The 21,228-nt window shown below is 38.9% G+C and overlaps 1 protein-coding gene across 1 annotated transcript in view; it reads right to left on the minus strand.

The window, feature by feature from the left end:
- Positions 1-4,734: 4,734 nt before the first annotated feature.
- The window catches only part of LOC127661362 (UPF0606 protein KIAA1549L-like), a 127,702-nt gene continuing 111,208 nt past the window's right edge, over positions 4,735-21,228 (minus strand). The window contains 6 exon segments of the mRNA XM_052152010.1: positions 4,735-4,901; positions 4,904-5,018; positions 5,949-6,100; positions 6,567-6,703; positions 10,155-10,252; positions 19,110-19,484. Coding sequence (XP_052007970.1) covers positions 4,735-4,901; positions 4,904-5,018; positions 5,949-6,100; positions 6,567-6,703; positions 10,155-10,252; positions 19,110-19,484 — 1,044 coding nt within the window.

Consider the following 21,228-nt stretch of genomic DNA (forward strand, 5'->3'; position numbering starts at 1 on the left):
CGCACTACCTTATTACTCCAGTAAGTGCTCCAGTACATTAGCGAAAGATTTGCAATCCTCAGTTGCTAGTTCTAAAGTGACGTTTCTGAACAGGCAACGAAGGCTCGGACTGTATCAAAGCAAGACGCTCAATCCGTGGTGGAAGAAAGTAGTTCCACCCACAAGAGCATTTTAGGGACGAAAACCAGAAAATGTCCTGAGATAAAACTCTTTTTTTAAATTCAATGGTCTGTTGTCAATTATTCCTTACATAGTGTCAGAGTGAGGGTTTGCAGCTTTGCTAAAATTATTGTTCTCTCTTCAAACAGAAATTCAAAGAAAAATAACTTGGAAAAAATTAAGAGTTCCAAATGAACGTGAGCTCCACATAATAAAGCACATTTTAGGCCTATTTATGTAAGGGTTTTTCTATGGCTAGGTGTGCGTTAAGTAAGGGATAATGTACAGTAATGACTGAATTTATCCTTACTTAATGCACAGGTAGTTTCAGTCAGGTTAAAGCTCCATTCTATAGTAATGCGCCATCTCTTCTCTTCTCTCCTCCTTATTGACACATTGTGAGAGTTTTATGCCTCTGTTCAAATTAACTCAACATGTAATATAGTGTCAGAACTGGGATTAACCATCAAAACCCAATAGTGCTCGTAAGAAAATATGGTTTGACATTCAGCTGTTTTGCCTTTCAAATGTGCCTTTCACTGTCCGGCAAGATGATTTATATTTTAATATGATACATATTCTTCTAAAATGGTTACCCTGCTCAACAATTGTGCCTATAACCCCTAGAGGGTGCCCCGCGATCACAGATCACTGACTGAAATTCTGAATGGAGACTGTTTCACAACACGCAGCCTTTTGCAGTTTTAAAATCGAGCAATGGCGCATCACAAATGTATTGTTAATGCAGTCAATCATGCAGCCTTAAGGTATACCATATGGACCATATGGATGTCTCAGAGGTCAAAGTCTGCAGGATTAGAGAGTTTTGGATGATTTTCTCCTCATTAATGTGAAAATGACAATGAATAGGAATTGAATATTACATGTTCTCAGGAGTGCCAACCTTTCTACATTATGTATTGTAAAGCGGTTTGGGGCCAAAAACTAATTTCCATGAAAATGGACAATAAAGTTCAATTCAATTATTGTGTTGCATGGAAGAAAGAAAGTCATATGGGTTTGGAACAACATGATGACAGAATTACCATTAATAATAATAATTCTGTAGTACATGTTAAATGTGTATTATGTAATGGAATATAGGGGAGTAAACGTCATAATGTCATTGGTGAAAGTAACTAGTTACTCACTACTTGAGTACTTTTTTAATTGGATATTTTCTTACTCTTACTCAAGAAATTATTTATGTTAGTACTTTTAATTCTACTTGAATAATTTTTTTTTTAAAGTAATTGTACTTTTACTCGATTATTTTTTTTGGCAACTGACTGTACATTATCTCATACTTAACGCACACCTAGCCATGGAAAAATCCTTACATATATAGGCCTAAAATGTTCTTTATTATGTGGAGCTCATGTCCATTTGGAACTCGTTTCATTTTTTTAAGAAGTTTTTCTTTGAATTTCTGTTTGAAGAGAGAACAATCATTTTAGCAAAGCTGCAAACCCTCACTCTGACACTATGCAAGGAATAATTGACCATTGAATTATTAAAAAAGAAATGGAAATGTACCTCTGGTGTGCATTATCTTTCAATAATTCAATGGGCTGAAGTCAATTATTCAGCTTATTCACGGTTATCACACCTTAAGACATCGTACAGGGTTTTATATCAAGACATTTTCTGTTTTTTGTCCCTAAAACACTCTTTTGAGTGGAACTACTTTCTTCCACCACGGATTCAGTGTCTAGCTGATACAGTCCGAGTTTCTGTTGCTAGATCGAAAATGTCACTTTAGAACTAGCAGCGGAAGATGCAATGCTTTTCAGCATTGGAGTAACTAGGTAGCATGTGTGTGTGTGTGTGAGTGAGAGAAAGTAAGAAACTGATAGAGACTGCATGTGGAATTACCTGTGTTTGATGCGGCTCTCGTCAGCAATAACATTGTTTCAAATTGCCAAGATGTAAGTTTAAGTATACTTCTCAGCAGCAGTAAATGTCGCCACTCTTGTATATAGCTTTCCTGTTGCTAAACAACTGTTTACGACCCCCCCAGTCCCAGGGGTGCACTGACTTTGCTCCCAAGTATGTGTGTGTGTGTGTGTCTGTGTGAATTTGTGTGAGAACAAAAGAGAGGGAGAGGGAAGTGCAAGGGTGCTTTCCAACATGGGAGGCTGATTTGGGCTAAATACATTGAAACTTGCACTGTTTAAAAGTTATTTCAGATAACATAAAAACAAAGCAAGACTATTTTTGTTGGTCATGACTCGAGTCTCTCTATGTGTGTGTATGATTGTGTGTGAGTGTGAGACGAGAGAAAAGAAAAGGGAGAGGAGCACAAGGGTGCTTTTCAACCAAAAATTAAATACATTTAGGATTTTATTGACATTGTTTGTCATTCTTATCTGATTTACTTAACCAATGTCTTTATTTTGATTTTCTTATTTTGCTGTGGTAGCTTGTACGGCTCTTTGAAATAACTTAAATAATTTGGCCATGTGAAATGGAACTGTTATGTGGTCAAGACCTGGAATTACTTCATAGCAATGTGTATACTGGAAAAAATATTGTGCACTTTATAACGTCTGTCAAACAATCAGAATCAAGTATTCAACAGACGGGTGGTTTAAGTTACCATATACGCAGATCAGCCACAACATTAAAACCACCTGCCTAATATCGTGTAGGTCCTTGTGCCAACAAAACAGCTTTGACCCATCGAGACATGGACTCTAGAAGACCTCTGAATGTGTCCTGTGGTATCTGGCACCAAGACATTAGCAGCAAATCCTTCAAGTCCTGTAAGTTGTGAGGTGGGGCTTCCATGGATCAGTCTTGTTGGTCCAGCACATCCCATAGATGCTCAAACAGATCAGGGGAAATTAGAGGCTAAGTCAACACCTTGAATTCTTTTTCATGTTCCTCAAACCATTGCTGAACAATTATTTCAGTGTGACAGGACGCATTATCCTGCCATCATGTAATACCATTGCCATGAAGGGGTGTACGGGGTCTGTAACAATATTTAGGAAGGTGGTACGTGTCAAAGTAACATTCACATGAATACCAGGACCCAAGGTTTCCCAGCAGAACATTGTCCAAGAGTATCACACTGCCTCCACCGGCTTGCCTCCTTTCCATAGTGCATCCTGCTGCAAACTCTTCCCCAGGTAAACGATGTATGCGCACCTGGCCATCCACATGATCTAAAAGAAAACCAGGCCACATTCTTCCATTGCTCCAAGGTCCAGTTTGGATGCTCACGTGCCCATTGTAGGCTCTTTCGGCAGTGGACAGGGATCAGCATGGGCACTCTGACCGGTCTGCGGCTACGCAGCCTCATATGCAGCCAGCTGCGATGCACTGTGTGTTCTGAAACCTTGCTATCATGGCCAGCATTATGTTTTTCAGCAAGTTATCCGACCAGATGGGCTAAACTTCGCTCCCTACGCACATTAATGAGCCTTGGGCGCCCATGACCCTGTCACCAGATCACCAATTGTCCTTCCTTGGACCACTTTAGGTAGGTACAAACCACTGCATAATAGGAACACCCCACAAGACCTGCCGTTTTGGAAATGTTCCAACCCAGTCATTTAGCCATCACAATTTGGCCCTTGTCAAAATCGCTCAGATCCTTACGCTTGCTTCCAACCCATGAAATACAAGAACTGTCTGTTCACTTGCTGCCTAATATATCCCACCCCTCGACAGGTGCCATTGTATTGAGATAATAAATGTTATTCACTTTGCCTGTCTTTAATGTTGTGGCTGATCAGTGTATCTATGTGCAGTAGATTATAAAGACTTGTGATGGTGTAATGATGCAAATCAGAAAGAGTCACTGTATCTTCTCACTTATCTTATATGATAAAGTAATACCACAAAAATAGGTAAGAACACAAGCTTTGCAAGAAAATACAACGTTTCTCAGGGGAAAGCAAATGTGTTGCGAGTGAATGCAAAAGTATCACCCCCCTTCTAATTGTCTCTAACCATCATTTTTCCTAGGGCTCATTACTATTAAATGTATTTATGGATATTCATTTGTATTTTGTGAATATTTATATAAATGAAAACATAGCCGAAAACTTTTTCAACTTAAATGTAGAAGCCAATTTTAGTTATTTCTGGCCTTTTTACAAAAGAAACACACAGTTAAAAGTGATAATCTGTGTGGACTTTCCTTATGTCCAATTAAATACAAATTTGAATTACTTATTTATACAATACTACAATGGCACATACTCAAAGAAGCACACAAAACTGTAATAAACAGCAGACAGGCATTTCCTTGAAGAAATTAAAGTACCCAGAGTCTAGTCGGTACAGAAGTCAAAAATGAGTCCCAACTCCCAACTCACTGCAGCTGGTCCAATAAACCACTCAAAACTCTGCTGAAAAACAAACAAACAAACAAACAAACAAACATCTAAAACCAGCTGGTTAGCTGGTCTCCCAGACTTGTAAGGCTGGTTTTAGAGGGATTTTGAGCATGGTTTTTTTAGATGTCAGACTGGGAGACGAGCTAAACCACCTGAGCACAAGCTTGGACAGGTTGGAGACCATCTTAAACCAGTTAACCAGCATATGTTTTTCAGCAGGGAAGATCTAAACCTTGAACTCAAACATGCCTGCTTGCTTCTTGGCCAGTTTGGCCACCTCATCGCAGATGGCTTGGACCAGAGCTGAGGTGGAAAGGCTGCTGAGCGGGATGTCAGGACCAATCGAATCCCCAGGCTCTGTTAGACTCTGCTGGGACTCTGCCATGGATGAGGGGGCCTGTGGTCCGGACCGCCCTGAGTGGATGTGGCCTGGATGTGGTGCCACAGGAGCGGGCTGCCCTGAGGATAGTGGGGGTGAGGAAAGGCCTCTGCGTATCCTGGTAAAGGAAGCTGAAAGAGAATCCAGGAAACCTTCAATGAAAGCAATGCTGAAGACAGTCAAGCCTAAGTGCATTCTTCTAGTTAAAGGAATAGTTGACACAGAAATTGAATTACACCATTGATTTGGTATGTGCATCTTTATTGCATTTTAGTTTTCATAACTGTAATTTTGATGTTTTGATATGTTGACACAAATTAAAGGGGCACTCAGTAATATTTAGTGTGTGTCATCTTAGACTTACACTGACACCTAGTGGTGTGGATGCAGCATCATTCAAACACAATAGTTTTCAGTTACAGATAACACTGTAGAAATTCAGAAAGTCAGCCGTGATTACTTTAATTCTTGAATTAAAGTGTCCAATAATAGGGTAGTTACTGAGATTAAGTGAGTAGTATTTGGCTTGTCATGTGATCCTAACATGGCAGCTCTCGTGAGGGGACCCTCTCCATATTCATTAAAGCAGTTTTTATCCGGTTACTGATATGACTTAAGCATTTATCGCATCTGTGTGGTCACAATTTTACAGATATTTAAAAAATGTACAATTAATTTTTTAGGAATAAAACTTTTTTAATAAGGGAAAAATTACTGAGTGCACCTTTAAGAAATAACTCTCACTGTAGCATATATGTAATAAAACTGCTGACATGGAGTGCACATTTGATGTATAGGTTTTCACCTTTAAATAAGAATTGTCAGGCAAAAACATGCATAATATAATGTTGTTTTTTTTAACGGATCACAAGGCCGCTGGCAATCTTTGCGTTCTCTTGGTTGCAGGTTTTCACCACATTAAAAGTGCTGTAAGCAATGTTAGCTGCTCTAGAACTTCCGTTGGACTTGACCACTGAATATGACATGCCCCCTCTTCCCATATATGGGCTGCTTTGATTGACAGGTAGATTGGGCGATGTACAGTATAAACAGATTCTTACAGATTCGGCCCACTGAGAAGGCATGTCCTCAGGCTCAGGAGGGTAGGACATCCAGGACGGGCTGTGATATGATGAAGGTGGCGTGGAGATGAAGAAGCCTGTGTTTCCAGGACAAGTAGCTGGAATGGCATACACAGCAGTCATGGGATTTCCTGTGGGACAAAAAAAGGATAAGAGTTTAGGGTATATTTGAAATATATATATACACATAAAATTATTAGGGAAGCCAAAATGTGTTAAGTTATGAATTTTATTTCTATATATGTATTAGGGCTGTCAAACGATTAAAATATTTAATCAAGAATAATTACAAAAAAATATTATTTTTTTGTAGTTGAGGCGTTAACACTCATTTAAAAGAATACTAAATAATATCCCTATGTGTAATTATTATTATTATGTTTGGCAATTTATGTGGATGATTTTCATAGTGTTGTTTCTCTTTACTGTCTCAATTGCACATAAAATAAAATATTCTGATGCTTAAAATTGTATCAAAATGCACTGGAAAAGCAAACATGGAATTTAAACATGCAATTATAAATTATACATTTATATACATAAAGATCAAAAGATATTAGAACAGTATAAGCCTAATTCTCAAGCACACACTCTAACCTGAGTGGTTGGGAATGGGCTCTGTTGTGACCGGTGGAAGTGCCACTCTGCTGTTTGGCCTATAGGGGGGGCTATTGTGCTGAATTTGCACTGATGACTCAGAGCAGTGATCCTTTGGACCAAGATCAGATGATGACCTAAGGAACATGAGAACAACTCTACACATGCACTGAAATCATTTCACCACCAGATGACAGTATTGACTTGCTAGCAGACGTCACCACAATTATTTACAATTCAAATACAAATGAACTTGGTTCTGGAATAGGATGGGAAATGTTCTCTTTGTTTAGGGTTTATAAAGGGGTTCATTAATGACTAATAATTAATTTACAAATACACTATAAACCATTGATATATATTGTGGTTATAACAACAGTTATAAAAAGACTTTCATGTAATACCTTCCAACTAGTGACCCATTTTACCTCATATGCAGGGTTGGGAGGGTTACTTTTGAAATGTATTCCACTATAGATTACAGCATACATGCAGTAAAATGTAATTTTTAACGTAATCCGTTAGATTACTCAAGGTCAGTAATGTATTCTAAATACTTTGGATTACTTCTTCAGCACTGGTTGATATTTTCACTTGATCTGGTTTTAAGGATTTTAAGATATTTTTTACAAGAAAACAATACAAAAGTTATTATCAAGAATATGATTTTTGCCCTAATATCAAAGATCTTACTAGAAAAAAGAAATTATGATCCAATGTAAATTTTCTTGAAAAAATATGATCGTGTCTGATAACATGTGCATGTAAATGGCTAGAAATAGCATTTTAGCTTAGCGTGAAGCTAACAATTTACACAACTGCGTTACAAACACATCATAAAAGTGTTTCACCGCTGTTCAAATGCACTTTGGATCTCATCATTTATATGTATAAATGTTTTCCATCTGAAAGGACTAAATATTAAATGAAACAAATGACAATAAAATGCAAATTAATCTCTTCAGTAATCAAAATATTTTTTGAATGTAACTGTATTCTGTATTACCAGTTACTTAAATTGTTACTGTAGTGGAATACAGTTACTTATATTTTGTATTTTAATACGTATTCCTGTTACATGTATTCAGTTACTCCCCAACCCTGTTCATGTGTTATAAATGCTTAATAACACCTATTCAACATTAGTAACCTAGGAAAATGTACTTTCATGTAAAGTGGACACATGTGAAACATTTATTAAGAAGTTGCCAAAATTAGAAACCTATGTACATAAAGTTAAGTATAGTTTAATTGTCATCAGGCCGTCACTATTCACCATTCTTTTGACATCAACGTGACAAGGAAAGTGACAACACAAGAGTCAAGACATTACAGTAATAAATATAAACAAATGGACTAAATATATCCTTTTAATCTCAATATGATTTTTTTTTTAATACTTCTGCATTGTGACGTAAATCATGAATTAGGGCATTTAATTTTTCATGTAAGAATGAGTGTATTTTTTAAAAGCATTTATCACATGGTGTGTGGCGATGGGTCGTCATCTGTCAGGATCCTGTCACTTTGGTCAGTCATGTTTATTGTGTGGTGACAGGACCCCGATGCCATGTCCTGTGTTTATGTTTGAGCTCTTGGTCTTGTGTGTTAGCACATGGCTTTGTTTTCCATGTGCTTCCCTGATTCCACCACCTTGTTTCCCTCTTTACTTTCCCTCATTCAGTCCTTGTTGTGTTAATTGGTTTCACGTGCTCCTCATGTGCTTTCCTTAAGCCATACGTTTCTATGTGGTGCAAGCTGATAGGTTCCTTGACTTGTTATCTGTTAGCCAATTGACTTGCACACATGTGACATGCTATGCCAATCGGCTTGCATGGCATACACTGATTGCTTCTTTGACTTGTTATTGGGTAGCCAATCATCTTGAGTCTCTCTCTTTATTCTAATATTTAAATAACTTAGTTATGCAGTTAAACTGGTTTCTCTGCAGCACTGCAAGAGTTTTTTTCTATGAAACCTACCTCCACCCCAGCTTAAGCATGCCTAGATCTGCCACACAGGGATTGTTTGTCTATTTGTGCAGCATGCATGTTGCACATGCTCAACGCAGCATGTTTTTCTTTTTGTCTCATTGCACAGCAGCAGCAGCATGTCCACATGCTAACTCCATATGTATGTGTTTTTCTATCAGTAGTATGTCTCCGAACTTGCTTTGCAGCCACAGCAGTGTTGCAGATCTAGTCCGCCAAGGCCAATATCATATCAATATATCAAACACGTTCACATGCTAAATCTTTCTGAGAGTTGGCATGACTGAATTTTATTTTATTAGGTTCTATCCATTTAAATGTGTAACATGGAAGTTTACTTAATCCATTTCAGTTGGGACTACATGAATACTTTTTGTAGTGTTAATGTAGCATTGATGAAACTGTGCATGGGATTTCTATTTCCCAGCATGTTTTGCATGGGACTGCATTGGGACAGTAAGGGTCTGTTACAAAACTTAGCAAACTGCATTGCTGTCTCCTGCCTGCACAGGCAGCTGTCTTCTATGGAAGCATCCTAACTGATATAGTGCCTCATAAGAGAGTGATTTGGAACACAACTCCACATATCATTAAAATAGTGCTCATTACACGCATCACAAGGAAGACTCAACTCGCATTTGCTTTCAGTACAGGTGACACGAGAGGAAAGGTGTGATACTCTAATTGCATAAATATGCATAACACACATTTCAATTAAAATAGTCAATTTTCAATCATATTAAACTAGTTTGTATTCCAGTGCATTCAGAGATCGCCACACATGAAATCGATTGCTTGCTTCATTGAGAGCAACTGCTATGCTAACTATAGCATAGTTATTATGCTACTCTGTAGTGCTTTCAGCCAGCGTGTATTTAGCAAGCTAACATTTTTTTTTCAATAGTTGGTACACAAAGAACAAAAAAGATGACTTTGAGTTACATTGACATGTCTAATTTTGTTGGGTTTACCCAATTCAATTAGGTTCTTTTGACACAAAGTGTTTGTGTTGAGATAAAAGTAATTTTACCACTGTCCACCATTGAAAGTTTAGCTAAAGAGATATATATATATATTAGTGTATTATGTAAACAACATATTCTATATCAAAATACCATAATCTTACCACCACTATACCATATACTGTCACAGCTGGCTACTTCTTTGAAAGGTCATTGGATACCTTTAGTCCCTGATGTTGTTGCTTCAGCCCTAGATGTTTTATATCCTAGAGTTCCCTATTTATTCATGTTGCTATAACTGCATACAAATGATTTATAATGCATTTATTATATATATTGCATTTATAATACATGCATTAATTAATCCCTTTAAAAGGAAATATTAATGTAAAATGTTACACATATGATGACTTTTACCAAAGGAGTATTCCAGACCTCTGATTTTTGTGAGTTAGGCTTGTAATATAGCTCATGCATTGCATTTACTCTTTTAATGGTATGGGTTTTTTTAGTCCTTGCTTGAGATTGACAGAGTGAACTATTCCTTTAATAAGGTTTGAATGAACTGAAGCAGCAGTTCTGCGTGAAAGAAAACAACTCTAAGATTAATATTGTGGGTGTGTGTGTTTCCTGACCTTCTCAGTGATGTCTCAGGTGGAGGGCCTGTTCTTGGTGGGACTGGTGGTGGTGGAGATCCGAGAGCCATATCAGGCAGCTGAGTGAACCTGAACGCCTTGAAGAGAAAAGACCATTTCATACAATCCACTGGTTGAAACTGTAACCTGGCTCATATAAATCATCCTCACATGACAACACAGAGCCTTACTTTTTGAACTGGTGACTGACTGACTACCATTTAAAAAATTAATATTACAATAAATGAAATACAGTATGCAGTTCCCCTTCTGTCAATCACTCGATCTTGTGTCGATTGTAAAGGCCAATATCAAATTGTCAGACAGAATTTGCATGCTCCGCCCCCGGACATATGGGTATAAAGGGGAGCTATCGCAGCCCACCACAACACATTGGACGGCAAGTCCCTCTGCAAGCACGACTTGATTATCAGGTTCCTTAAGAGGCACCCAGAGGTTGAACCCTTCCTGGCCAAGCCTGTTCCCCTCCTGCGATTTCTCAGTGGTCCTCTTAGGCCTTCAGAGACCCCCCCTTCGAGCCGCTTGATTCAGTCAAGCTCAAAGCCCTCTCCTTGAAGACGGCCCTCCTGATCACACTCACTTCCATCAAGAGGGTTGGAGACAGTCCCATGTTTTGTCAGGTCCGAGCCAGTAGAACTCAGTAATACCGGGTGTTCCTCTTGCACCTTGCGCCCTTCACCAAGTTGATCCGGTGCACTTTATTTCCCAGGTTAGCCACTAAGCTCACTCTTCCTGTATGCTCTTCCTCCCTAGCCCTCCGGCTGGCGAATTCAGAGGAGGAATTCGCCGCCAGACCCACCATGAGTCGAGTGCTCCGTGTTGGGCTTGGGCTCCACAGGCATAGTGGAGTGTTTTGTATTTTCCATGGTACGGTCCCCCTGCTGGCAGGACCCGCGTCTCCCTTGGGCAGTCCTCGCTGCCCCCGGTCGCCGTGTCTGTAGCAACTCCTCCCTTGTCAGGCAGGATCTACCACCGCACCATGTCCAAGGGTGGCTTGACAACCCCTGTGTGTATTAGATACAAGTTACCTCCCCCCAGACTGGGCAGGTTGTGGTCTCCGCAGGGCCTTTTCCCCCCTGAAAGGATAGGAAAGACCTTCCCCGACGCATCTATAGTATTAAGCCCCAGCCACCTTTTAAGTCTATGACAAGAAAAATAGAGAGAGAAAAGGCTGTGGCTGGCTCCCATGCAACGAGGCGTCAATATCCCTACCACTGTAATGTGCCGTAACCTTATTCTCGGCTCCTCAGTGAAAACCTGTCTTACAGACACTCGCCCGCTCCCCTTTATACCATATGTCCGGGGGTGGGACATGCAAATTCTGTCTGCCAGTTTGACATTGGCCTTTTCTCAAGTTCAGAGGTACGTGAGGCTCTCAGATGAGACCCCTTGTATCACTACAATCGACACAACATCTCGTTCCTTCCATCGGGGAAAGGAGGTTACAACAGTAACCATGATGTTTCACCACTATAAAAAAATATAAAATTATGCTTTACAGTGATTTTTAACTTAAGAGGTGTTCTTAGGCACTATGCTTTTACAAGGTCCCAGCAACAGCAATATGAGGGAACACTTTATTTTGACGGTCCCAAGTAGATATTTAACTGACTATAAGTGACTTATCAACTGGCTTGCTATAGCTAGTAAACAGTGTTTCAACAAACCTACACATCATATTCCCTGTTGTTTTTGGTCTTGTCTTTTATGATGTAATTATTTTTTAGTTCCTGTTTCCTGCACATTTTGTATTCCTTTTGTAGTTTCATTTTATGATTGGTTTTCCCTTGATTGTGTTCCTCATTCCCTGATTGTATCTCCAGGTGTTTCCTGTTTTCCCTTGTGTATTTTAGCCCTTGTTTCCCCGGTTAGTTTGTCAGTCTTTGCATGTATTGTTGGATGCTCTGTGCCTGGTTCCCTGTGTTTTGTTTTCATTATATTCTGAGTTAGTTTGTTTATTCTTTTGTAAATAAAGCTGCGTTTAGATCTTCATTCTTTGCCTGCCTTGTCACAATAGTAGACTTTCAGTAGCCTGTATATAGATCTTTCTTAATTACCTTTTAATGAACCAATGTTCTCAACAATTATGTAAGTAGTTAATTAATAGAGATATAAATACAGGCTACTGAAAGTCTACTGAATGTTTGTTGAAACACTGTTTAATTATTTTTTTTATGAATATTCCATCCATGTTTTCAATACAATGGCTGTTAATAGTGACTATTTCATCTAAAAATCATTTACTCACCCTAATGTCATCCCAGATGGGTATGACTTTCTTTCTTCTGCTGAAGACAAATTAAGAATTATAGAAAAATGTCTCTGCGGAGTCTTGTAAATCCACGCACAGGTTGAGTTTTGGTTACTTAGGGCAAAACATACAGACATACATTTAGTCTGGGGACAAAGCAGGTAACTCTTCCCAGATACATAAAACGGAGAGAGTTTATTTCCACCATTCCTCCAGTGAAGTCTTCTGGAGGCAATATATTTAATTCTGCCACATATATTAACTCTTTCCCCACCAGCGTTTTTAAAAAAAAGTTGCCAGCCACCGCCAGGGTTTTTGATGATTTTCGCTAAACTTTAATGGCCCGCAGAATATTTTCTTCCATGAATATATGAAGATGCTATATCACAATAAAGATCTGAGCCTCTGCTTTTAGGCAAAAAAAAAAAACGATTTTATTTTATCTTCATGTGTTCTTTTTTTATTGCGACTTGAACAGAGGTCGGTTTTGTCAAAAAACAACATTTCAGACAAAAAGCTGATAAAAAGGCATGTTTATGTCTGATATTTTGAGCTTCTCAATACTCCACTTCTTCATGTTTGAGACGATCGCAGTCTGTTTCTTTGATCAAAGAGTTGCGTACTCTTTCAAAACATGCGGAGGGGTCTTCCTTACTGTATAACACCTAAAACACGGAAACCCGGAAAATTCCGTGTTTGGCGGGGAAGCGTTTTTTCATAAAACACGGAAAATTCCGTGTTTGGCGGGGAAAGAGTTAATAAGGCATTTAAAGAATTACATTTCAATCTTTATATTTCCACAACTTTGTCTACTGATAAGGATATTAGCAACTTCGTAGAGCCATTAGAACTTCCTAAATTAACGAGGGATCAAAAAAACTCTCTTGACTCAGATATTACTTTGGAGGAGCTTGTTGAGGTAATTAATGCCTTGCCAGATGGGGCCAAATGGTTTTGCCGCAGCATTTGATAGGGTGGAATGGGACTATATTTTTAATATTTTGGTAATGCAGAGGTTTGGGCACACTTTTATTGGGTGGATTAAGTTACTTTATAAACAACTGTTAGCAGCAGTGCAAACTAATGGATTAATCTCAGTTTTTTTTCTCTTGGTAGGGGAACCCGGCAAGGCGGTCTTTATAGATATCTTACCCTGGAAACATTAGCTGCTGCAATAATAATAATAATAATAATAATAATAATTTATTGCCATGTCAACAAGTTGATAGGAATTTGTCTTGGTACAACTCTCAGACATAAATGACCTAAAAGACAGACATCAAAAGTACACCAACAATGTACACCAACAGTCCCCAACAACAGTAAGACATTAGACCAGAACCCTGCAGACGTTCAAAAGATAAAAAACCCCATGGCCCAGAAAGTGCACAGTGCCTGCACTTAGTAAGGTGCTGCTAGCAGTCAGTGCAAATTCAGATGTCTAATAGCCAGAGGGAAGGTGCTGTCTCTGAAGCGTGATGTGGAAGTCTTAATGCTCCTATATCTTCTTCCTGATGGGAGGAGATTGAAGAGATGGTGAGCAGGGTGAAAGTGGTCCGCTATGATGTTCTTAGCCTTTCTGATTATTCTAGTGGAGAAGAGTGAAGAAAGTGAAGGGAGGCTACAGCCTATGATTTTTGAAGCCCTGCGTACTACTCTTTCCATCCTAGTTTTGTCCTGAGCGGTTGTATGACCGAACCAGACAAGCATGGAAAAAGTGAGGACACTTTCAATAGTTGACCTATAAAAGTGGGTCATGGCAACTCGGCTGACACCAAACTTTTTGAGCTGTTGCAAGAAGTGGAGTCGCTGATGTGCTTTACTGATCTTAATATTAGTGTTGAGCTACCATGATAGGGATTCCTGGATTGTAGTCCCAAGGAACTGGAAGGAAGTGACCCTCTCAACCTCCACCCCATTTATGGAGAGCATAGGGAGGAGACTAGAGGTCTTTCTAAAATCCACTACCAGTTCCTTTGTTTTTAAGATGTTAAGTGACAAGTTAAAACTTTCGCACCATTTCACCAGCCCCTCCACTTCTCAGACTCATCTCCATTAGTAATAAGACCAACTACAGAAGTGTCGTCAGCAAACTTAAATAACAAAACTGAACTACTGTGTGATTGACAGAATTGTGTGTATAAAGAGTACAGAAGTGGAGATAGGACACAGCCCTGTGGGGCACCAATGTTCAGAAATTTTGACTGCGAGACGTAGTCACCCATTTTAACCACCTGCTTCCTATCACATAAAAAGTTAAAAATCCATTTGCAAAGTGATGTTCTAACACCTAGCTCCTGTAAAGTGTTAATCAGCTTCACAGGAACGATGGTGTTGAACGCAGAACTAAAGTCCACAAAGAGGACACGTGCATATGTAGATTTGAACTCCAGATTTTGAAGAATAGAGTGCAAACATAGTGAAACTGCGTCATCAACACTCCTATTTGCTCTATAAGCAAATTGGTGGGGGTCAAGTGAAATACTGGACAGGTGTTTACATATCAGGCGCTCAAACACTTGCATAATGACAGAAGTTAAAGCCACAGGCCTATAATCATTCAGACACCAGATTCTATCCTTCCCCTGTATCAATAAGAAACAAGGATGATTTTCCTGGTGTTGTAGCAGGAGGTGTGGTGCATAAACTTCTACTCTGCACAGATTATATATTATTATTTGTATCTGATCTTAGAAGATTTGTGCCTACCCTTCATAAAATTATGAATTCCTTCTCCAAATTTTCAGGATACAGGGTGAATTGGTCTAAAACGGAAGCTCTTACTCTGACAGCATATTGCCTTGCCACAGCTTTTCAACCTGGCACTTTTTAATGGAGCAAGGCAAGGCATATTAAGGCATTTTATTTCCAGCAAATGTGAGAGATTTAGTTAAGAGTTCATTATTACCTATTAATGAAATGTCCTCGTGTGATGTTGATAGGTGGGCTTCACTACATTTGTCTATGCAGGGAAGGTAAATGTTATAAAAATGAATTGTGTCCCAAAATTCAATTATCCAAATTACATTAAACAAATATAAGAGAAAGATAAGAGTCTATTCAAAATATAAATTAAACCTGGAAATAAAGTTTAAGGATTTTGCAGGTGCGATTCACCGAAAAGGGCTAAATAGTTTATATGATTGTGATGAGCAAATGGCTCGCACACGACGTGCAAGTCTCGTCACACTTTAACTGTTAAGTCTCCCTTAACATCACCTCTCTTAAGCTGATGAAAACATGCTGCGTGACCACGAGGAAGGGTTACATGAAGATGTGAATTGGAATGCAGGCGCGAAATACGTAACAGCCATTGTCCAGGAAAATAAAAAAATGGCACTCCATGTCAAAAAGGTTGCCGACCCCTGCTCTAGATTGTTTGAAAGGCTTGGTTTAAAAGACACACCTACCTACTGGCAATGTCAGTTGGAGGATGGAGACAAATATACAAAAAGCAGGGTCCAAACTAGTGTAATGATTGGCAGACAGATCATTCTTAGAGGATGGAAGTCAGTTGGCACTCCCTCATTTCAAGAATGGTTCACCGAATTGGGCAGGGTGACAGCATTTGAAAAGATGTCATATAAACAGTTTGGCAGATTAGATGCATATGGTAAGAAATGGGACAAATACATGACCTTTCTGGAAGGCTCTCGGTGAGGACTATGTGGAGAGAAACTTTTTTTATTATTATTATTTTTTCTTCGTGTTTATATGTGTATACTCAGGCTTGCATTGAGGTCTATACAATGCAAGTAAATTGTGGTCAGAACTTTGAAGGTCCAATAAGCACATAAAGTCAGCATAAAAGTAATCCATACGACTCCAGTGGTTAAATTCCATGTCTTCAGAAGTGATATGAGAGGTGTGAGTGAGAAAAAGGTAAATATTTATGTCTTTTTTTTACTAGCAAAGGGGTGGATTTACCTATCTGTAATGGCGGCAGCTCCCAGGAAAAACAATTTAAATCAATAATTAAATAAATGAATCTAAATGAAATTGTTTGGGTGCCAGACAGGAGTAAGCCTGTCAAAATTACAAAATGGTACCACAGATAAGCTCTGAAAGCCACCAGTTACATACATACAAAATAACTTTTCTTTTTCCTATAACTTTTTAGTTCTCTACACCAACATAACATAAAATAATAAGGCACGAGAAAAAGAGGTTTCTAGCTTAGTTTGCAATCATATTTTCACAAAAAAAAAAACATCCAGACAACACATTACATTACATTACATTACATTACACACCTCGACTCTAACAATTGAGTAAAGGGGTTAATCAAAAATAAATAAATAGTGATATGGCCGAGGATCCGCTCTAATCCCACATTTAAATCGGCAGATTCAAGAATCCAGTACTCATCGAACAACCATTTAAAAAAAAAAAAACAATAAAAGGGAAAATACAAACAATATTAAAGTCAAATATTGTTCCCTCTAATAGAAATGAAAAAAAAAAAGGAAAATTCATATACTCGCACAACTATTGACGAGGTGCATGAATGAACGCGTTGGCGAAAGTGGCGTCAGCGATTGCATATGTGTGTATGTGAAGCAAGCCGTACGGCCGAACCACTACTCTTGGAAACTTGGGGAAACAGCTTTGATTGGGGAATCGTATTCAAAGATTTCCAGGGGAAATTGAGATATCCGGACTGAAACACACATCAGCTCTTGAGTTCACACACGCTCTGTGCTTGAATTCAAATCTCTTGAACACTCCCAAAATCGCTCCAGCCCTAAACACAGCGTGCGCCCAGCTGATGAGACTGTGTCTTTCTTCACTCGCGGTACTCGCTTTGCACTCTTTCACCTTCTTACTTCCCACACACTTTCTTTTGATGACTCCACCTTATATATCATTCAATTTTTGTCACTATTACCTCACATCCGTTATTTAAGTTCCCATTTTATCCGAGGGGCGGCAACAACAAAGGCTTGTTTCTTTTTGTTTCCCAGCTCCGCCAATCAACTATTCAATAACCATTTGATTCTATAATAATTAATTAATGAATCACTATTAATTGAATGAGAGAGAGAGAGATTTTAGTTACGATATGATTTTATTGTCATATTAGGAGACTATGTGTATTAGTAGGCCTTGTGCAAATGCTCTTTGTTGTGCTCTGTCTTAATTTTCTGCAGATGGTGAAAATAAAAACTGCATTCCACCAAATATTAGGGAGAAAGCCTACCGCTCTAGAGGAGATAGTGCCTACCCGTTGCAATGTCTAACTCATTCAGTGTTTGGATTGTTTAGGGTACCCTTTATGTAAAACCAATGCTGGGAACTTGATTAATGTAATGGCTAACTAATTATTGTTTGCATGAATGTGGAAACAGACTATATTTGTTAAGTTCTAAAATGTTTGAAGTAAGTGACCTATCAGAATCTTAGGAAGTGTTGTACTGTGACACATCTAATTGAATTTGCATATGGCTATAATTGCTTGTGAATGTTTTTGAATGGGTACTTTTTTCCTTTCCTTTTTGTCATGTGTTTCTTTCTCTTTTGTGCTTCCTTCTTCTCCTTCTGTCTTTCTGAACCCCACTGACATGCAATACTTATTGGAACTGCAGAGAACCATAATTAAATCATCTCTTAGATGATTGCAAACCTGGGTCTGAGTTTTTAATTCCTGAATATTCATATTGGGTCTGTGATGAGGAGGAGGGCGGGCCGGGCCGTGAGGGCACAGCCCTGGATTGGGCTAATCAGCCGGGAGGGGGATAAAGACGAGCCAGAGGTGCCAGTTCGAGAGAGAGAGAGGCCATGTTGCATGTGTGACTGTATTAGTTTAGGTTTGTTTTATGATGAGTTTTATCATTAAACTTTCCGTTGACTGTTTAGCTGGTTCCTGCCTCCTCCTTTCCCATCCCTTACCCCGTTACAGGGACCCAGATGTTACCCCCTACACTATAAACTTTCACTTTCACACTCTTTTTCTTTTGTTTCTGGCAATTTGCATTCTTCGTGCATATTGCCACCTACTGGGAAGGGAGGAGAATTTATAGTAAATAGACTTAAAATATTGATGTGTTTCTTACCCACACCTTTCATATCACTTCTTAAAAATGTATTTAACCACTGGAGTCATATGCATGACTTTTATGCTGCCTTTATATGTTTTTTTGGACCTTCAAAGTTCTGGCCACCATTTACTTTCACATGTTGGCCCTACAAAACGGATATATTTTTCTAAGAAAACAAATCTGCAGAGAAAACAAACGTTTTCCCAGAAAAATTTACAATTTTCTCCCAAGACTGGGAGAATGATGTACAAGCTGCATAGAGTACTTTTATGACACTTTTGGGTCCTTTTTCAATCTTAAATTGAGTACCTAACAACTGCCATTGTATTGAAAAGATGGACCAGAATATTCATTAAAATGTATCCCTTTGCTTTCTGCACAAAAAGACATACAGGCTTGGAACGACATGAGGTTAAGTAAACTGTGACATGATTTTCATTTTTGGGTAAACTATCCCTTTATTATTAATCAGAGAACACAATTTAAAAGAAAAAATAAAGTAATGCAGTTCAATATTCTATAAGTAGGTTTATTGCGGTTGCCAAGAAATGTAGCAACCTGGAACGTTACTATATGTGCGGTCATAGGTGTGAGTTTATATTCATTATAAAATGGTTTCAGTGTCAGATGAGAATGGTAACATACCTGTTTGGCCAGACTATACTGGTAAGGGTCTGGTCTGTAGGATGGCATCCACTGCAGGCCCCCCTGCCCTTGACTCGTGGTGCCTGGTGCGCTGGTCACCACCTCTGAGTATGGGACGACCTGCCCTAAGCCATAGGGCCCTAGTGGAGGATGCTGATGAATGTAGTGGTGTCTGGTGGAGCTGGAGTGGCCAGCTGAAGCCAGACTGAAGGCCTCCTCCAGCAGGAGATGCATCTGCTGACGAACCTCATCTATGGATGGCTGAGAGCTGAGCGTGGACGTCTCAGATTGACTTTTGATTTGACGAACACAACCATAATAATGACGGCCCACCAGTCGGTCCACGTCAGTCTCTTTGATAATCTCTGGCTCGGTCTGCAGCTGTCAAACAAGCACAAACAAGTGAACATAAACAAACAAACAGATATTCAAGTGCTACTGTATCAATTTGATGCTTATGTCAAAAAGCACGCACCACCCAAAAATAATAATAATACAGGTGCATGATAGATTTCACTAAAAGACAACAAAGTTGACATACTGATGCTCCCAAACAAATGTAATTCTCACCTTACATGTGACCCTTTGGAATTTTCTTTCTGTGACGGTTCAATGAGTGTTTGTGCAGTGAGTGCTCGTGTGTTTTGTCCCTGAGTTATAGGCTGATTGCTGGGGGGCGTGGCTTTACACCTGAACCAGATTATGGTGTTTTAAAAGACACTGGGTCAAACAGAGAGGAGAGGTCGATGGCCCGCGGGTGTTGCTGTAGCTCTGGGAACTTCCAGAGAGCTCACAGGTCATATGGGACACGGAAGAGCACAATCGCTTCGGAGAGTTGATGTGATGTACTTCCCCGGATGACGATCTTTTGATTTAGACTTTTTGATTATGTTTTGGTTATGTTTGGTTGAACTGACATCATTTGAGCTTGCCACGTACAAATACATGCTGACACACTAACTAACATTTATACTGATTCTTTGACACTACATGTTAATTACTTTATGTAAATAAATCTTATGGTTTATGCAGTGATTGTGTGGCGTTTGCGATCTTTGTTGCGATCTTTGAGAAGAATCGTAACAAAATGGGGGCTCGTCTGGGATAGAGTAATATGATAACAAATGAGAGTTCGTTCGATTAGATATTGTTTAGCTCATTTAGTTGATTAGGTGCTCGGTTGAATGATAATTTGAAAAAGTTAATCCTTGATTATTCGTATTATTTTTTGAGATAGATGTAAATTTGTTTTGTGAGTTAAAGGTAGTCGTCATTTGAAGGTAAGTGCATTTTTATTGGGGTACAGATGAAACCTCATTCATTTTTCCCCTAGTAGGTATTAGCAACGCTTTGCGTTGATTTGTTATTTTGCTTTTTTTATTTTTGTGCAGGCTTTTGGGTGAAGCACACCGCCGTGGCTACGGGTTGGGCTGTACTGCTCAGTTCGGAACCATCGGTATCTGGTGTTTAATGTCGCTTTGCTCTTGAAAGCTGCATGAAGATTAGGCATAAATGCAGTTTAGTGGGTTGATAGGCAGGGTAGTAGGGGACACGGTGAATGAGTGTTATATTTGTGCCTTACTGGAATTGTAGATGCACTTACTTTAAGTTGAGAGTGTAGGTTAAATCTACAGAGTAAGAGTTAAAATGACATCCGTTGAAGAATTTGTTAAAGCTCCGTCAGAGGACGTGTTAAATTCGTTTGTGAAGCAACAATTGTGGGAACTTGTAGAGCATTTTCAAATTGGTGAGGTGGATAAAAAGATAAAGAAGAACGAACTTCGTTCTATTGTGAGAGATTGTTTAATCAAAAATAATCTTCTGATTATTCCCATAAAGAAAAAACATGATATTGAAAAGAAAACTCCGTTAGATATATATTCAGGGTTGTCTTTCGAACAGAAGAAAGAGATTTTGCAAATGCAACAGACTCACGATAGAGATTTGGCCCTGGAAACTAAACGGTATGAGTTGGAGATGGAAAAATTAAGAACAGATAATTTACTCAAACAACGTGAAATTGAATTGGCACAAAAGAAAATAGAGCTTGAACAATCAGAACGGGAGTTTGAGCTGCAGGCGGAACGTTTGCAATTAATAAAGGATGGTCTATTACCAT

The sequence above is a fragment of the Xyrauchen texanus genome, chromosome 21, assembly GCF_025860055.1.
Source record: "Xyrauchen texanus isolate HMW12.3.18 chromosome 21, RBS_HiC_50CHRs, whole genome shotgun sequence".
Taxonomy (NCBI): domain Eukaryota; kingdom Metazoa; phylum Chordata; class Actinopteri; order Cypriniformes; family Catostomidae; genus Xyrauchen; species Xyrauchen texanus.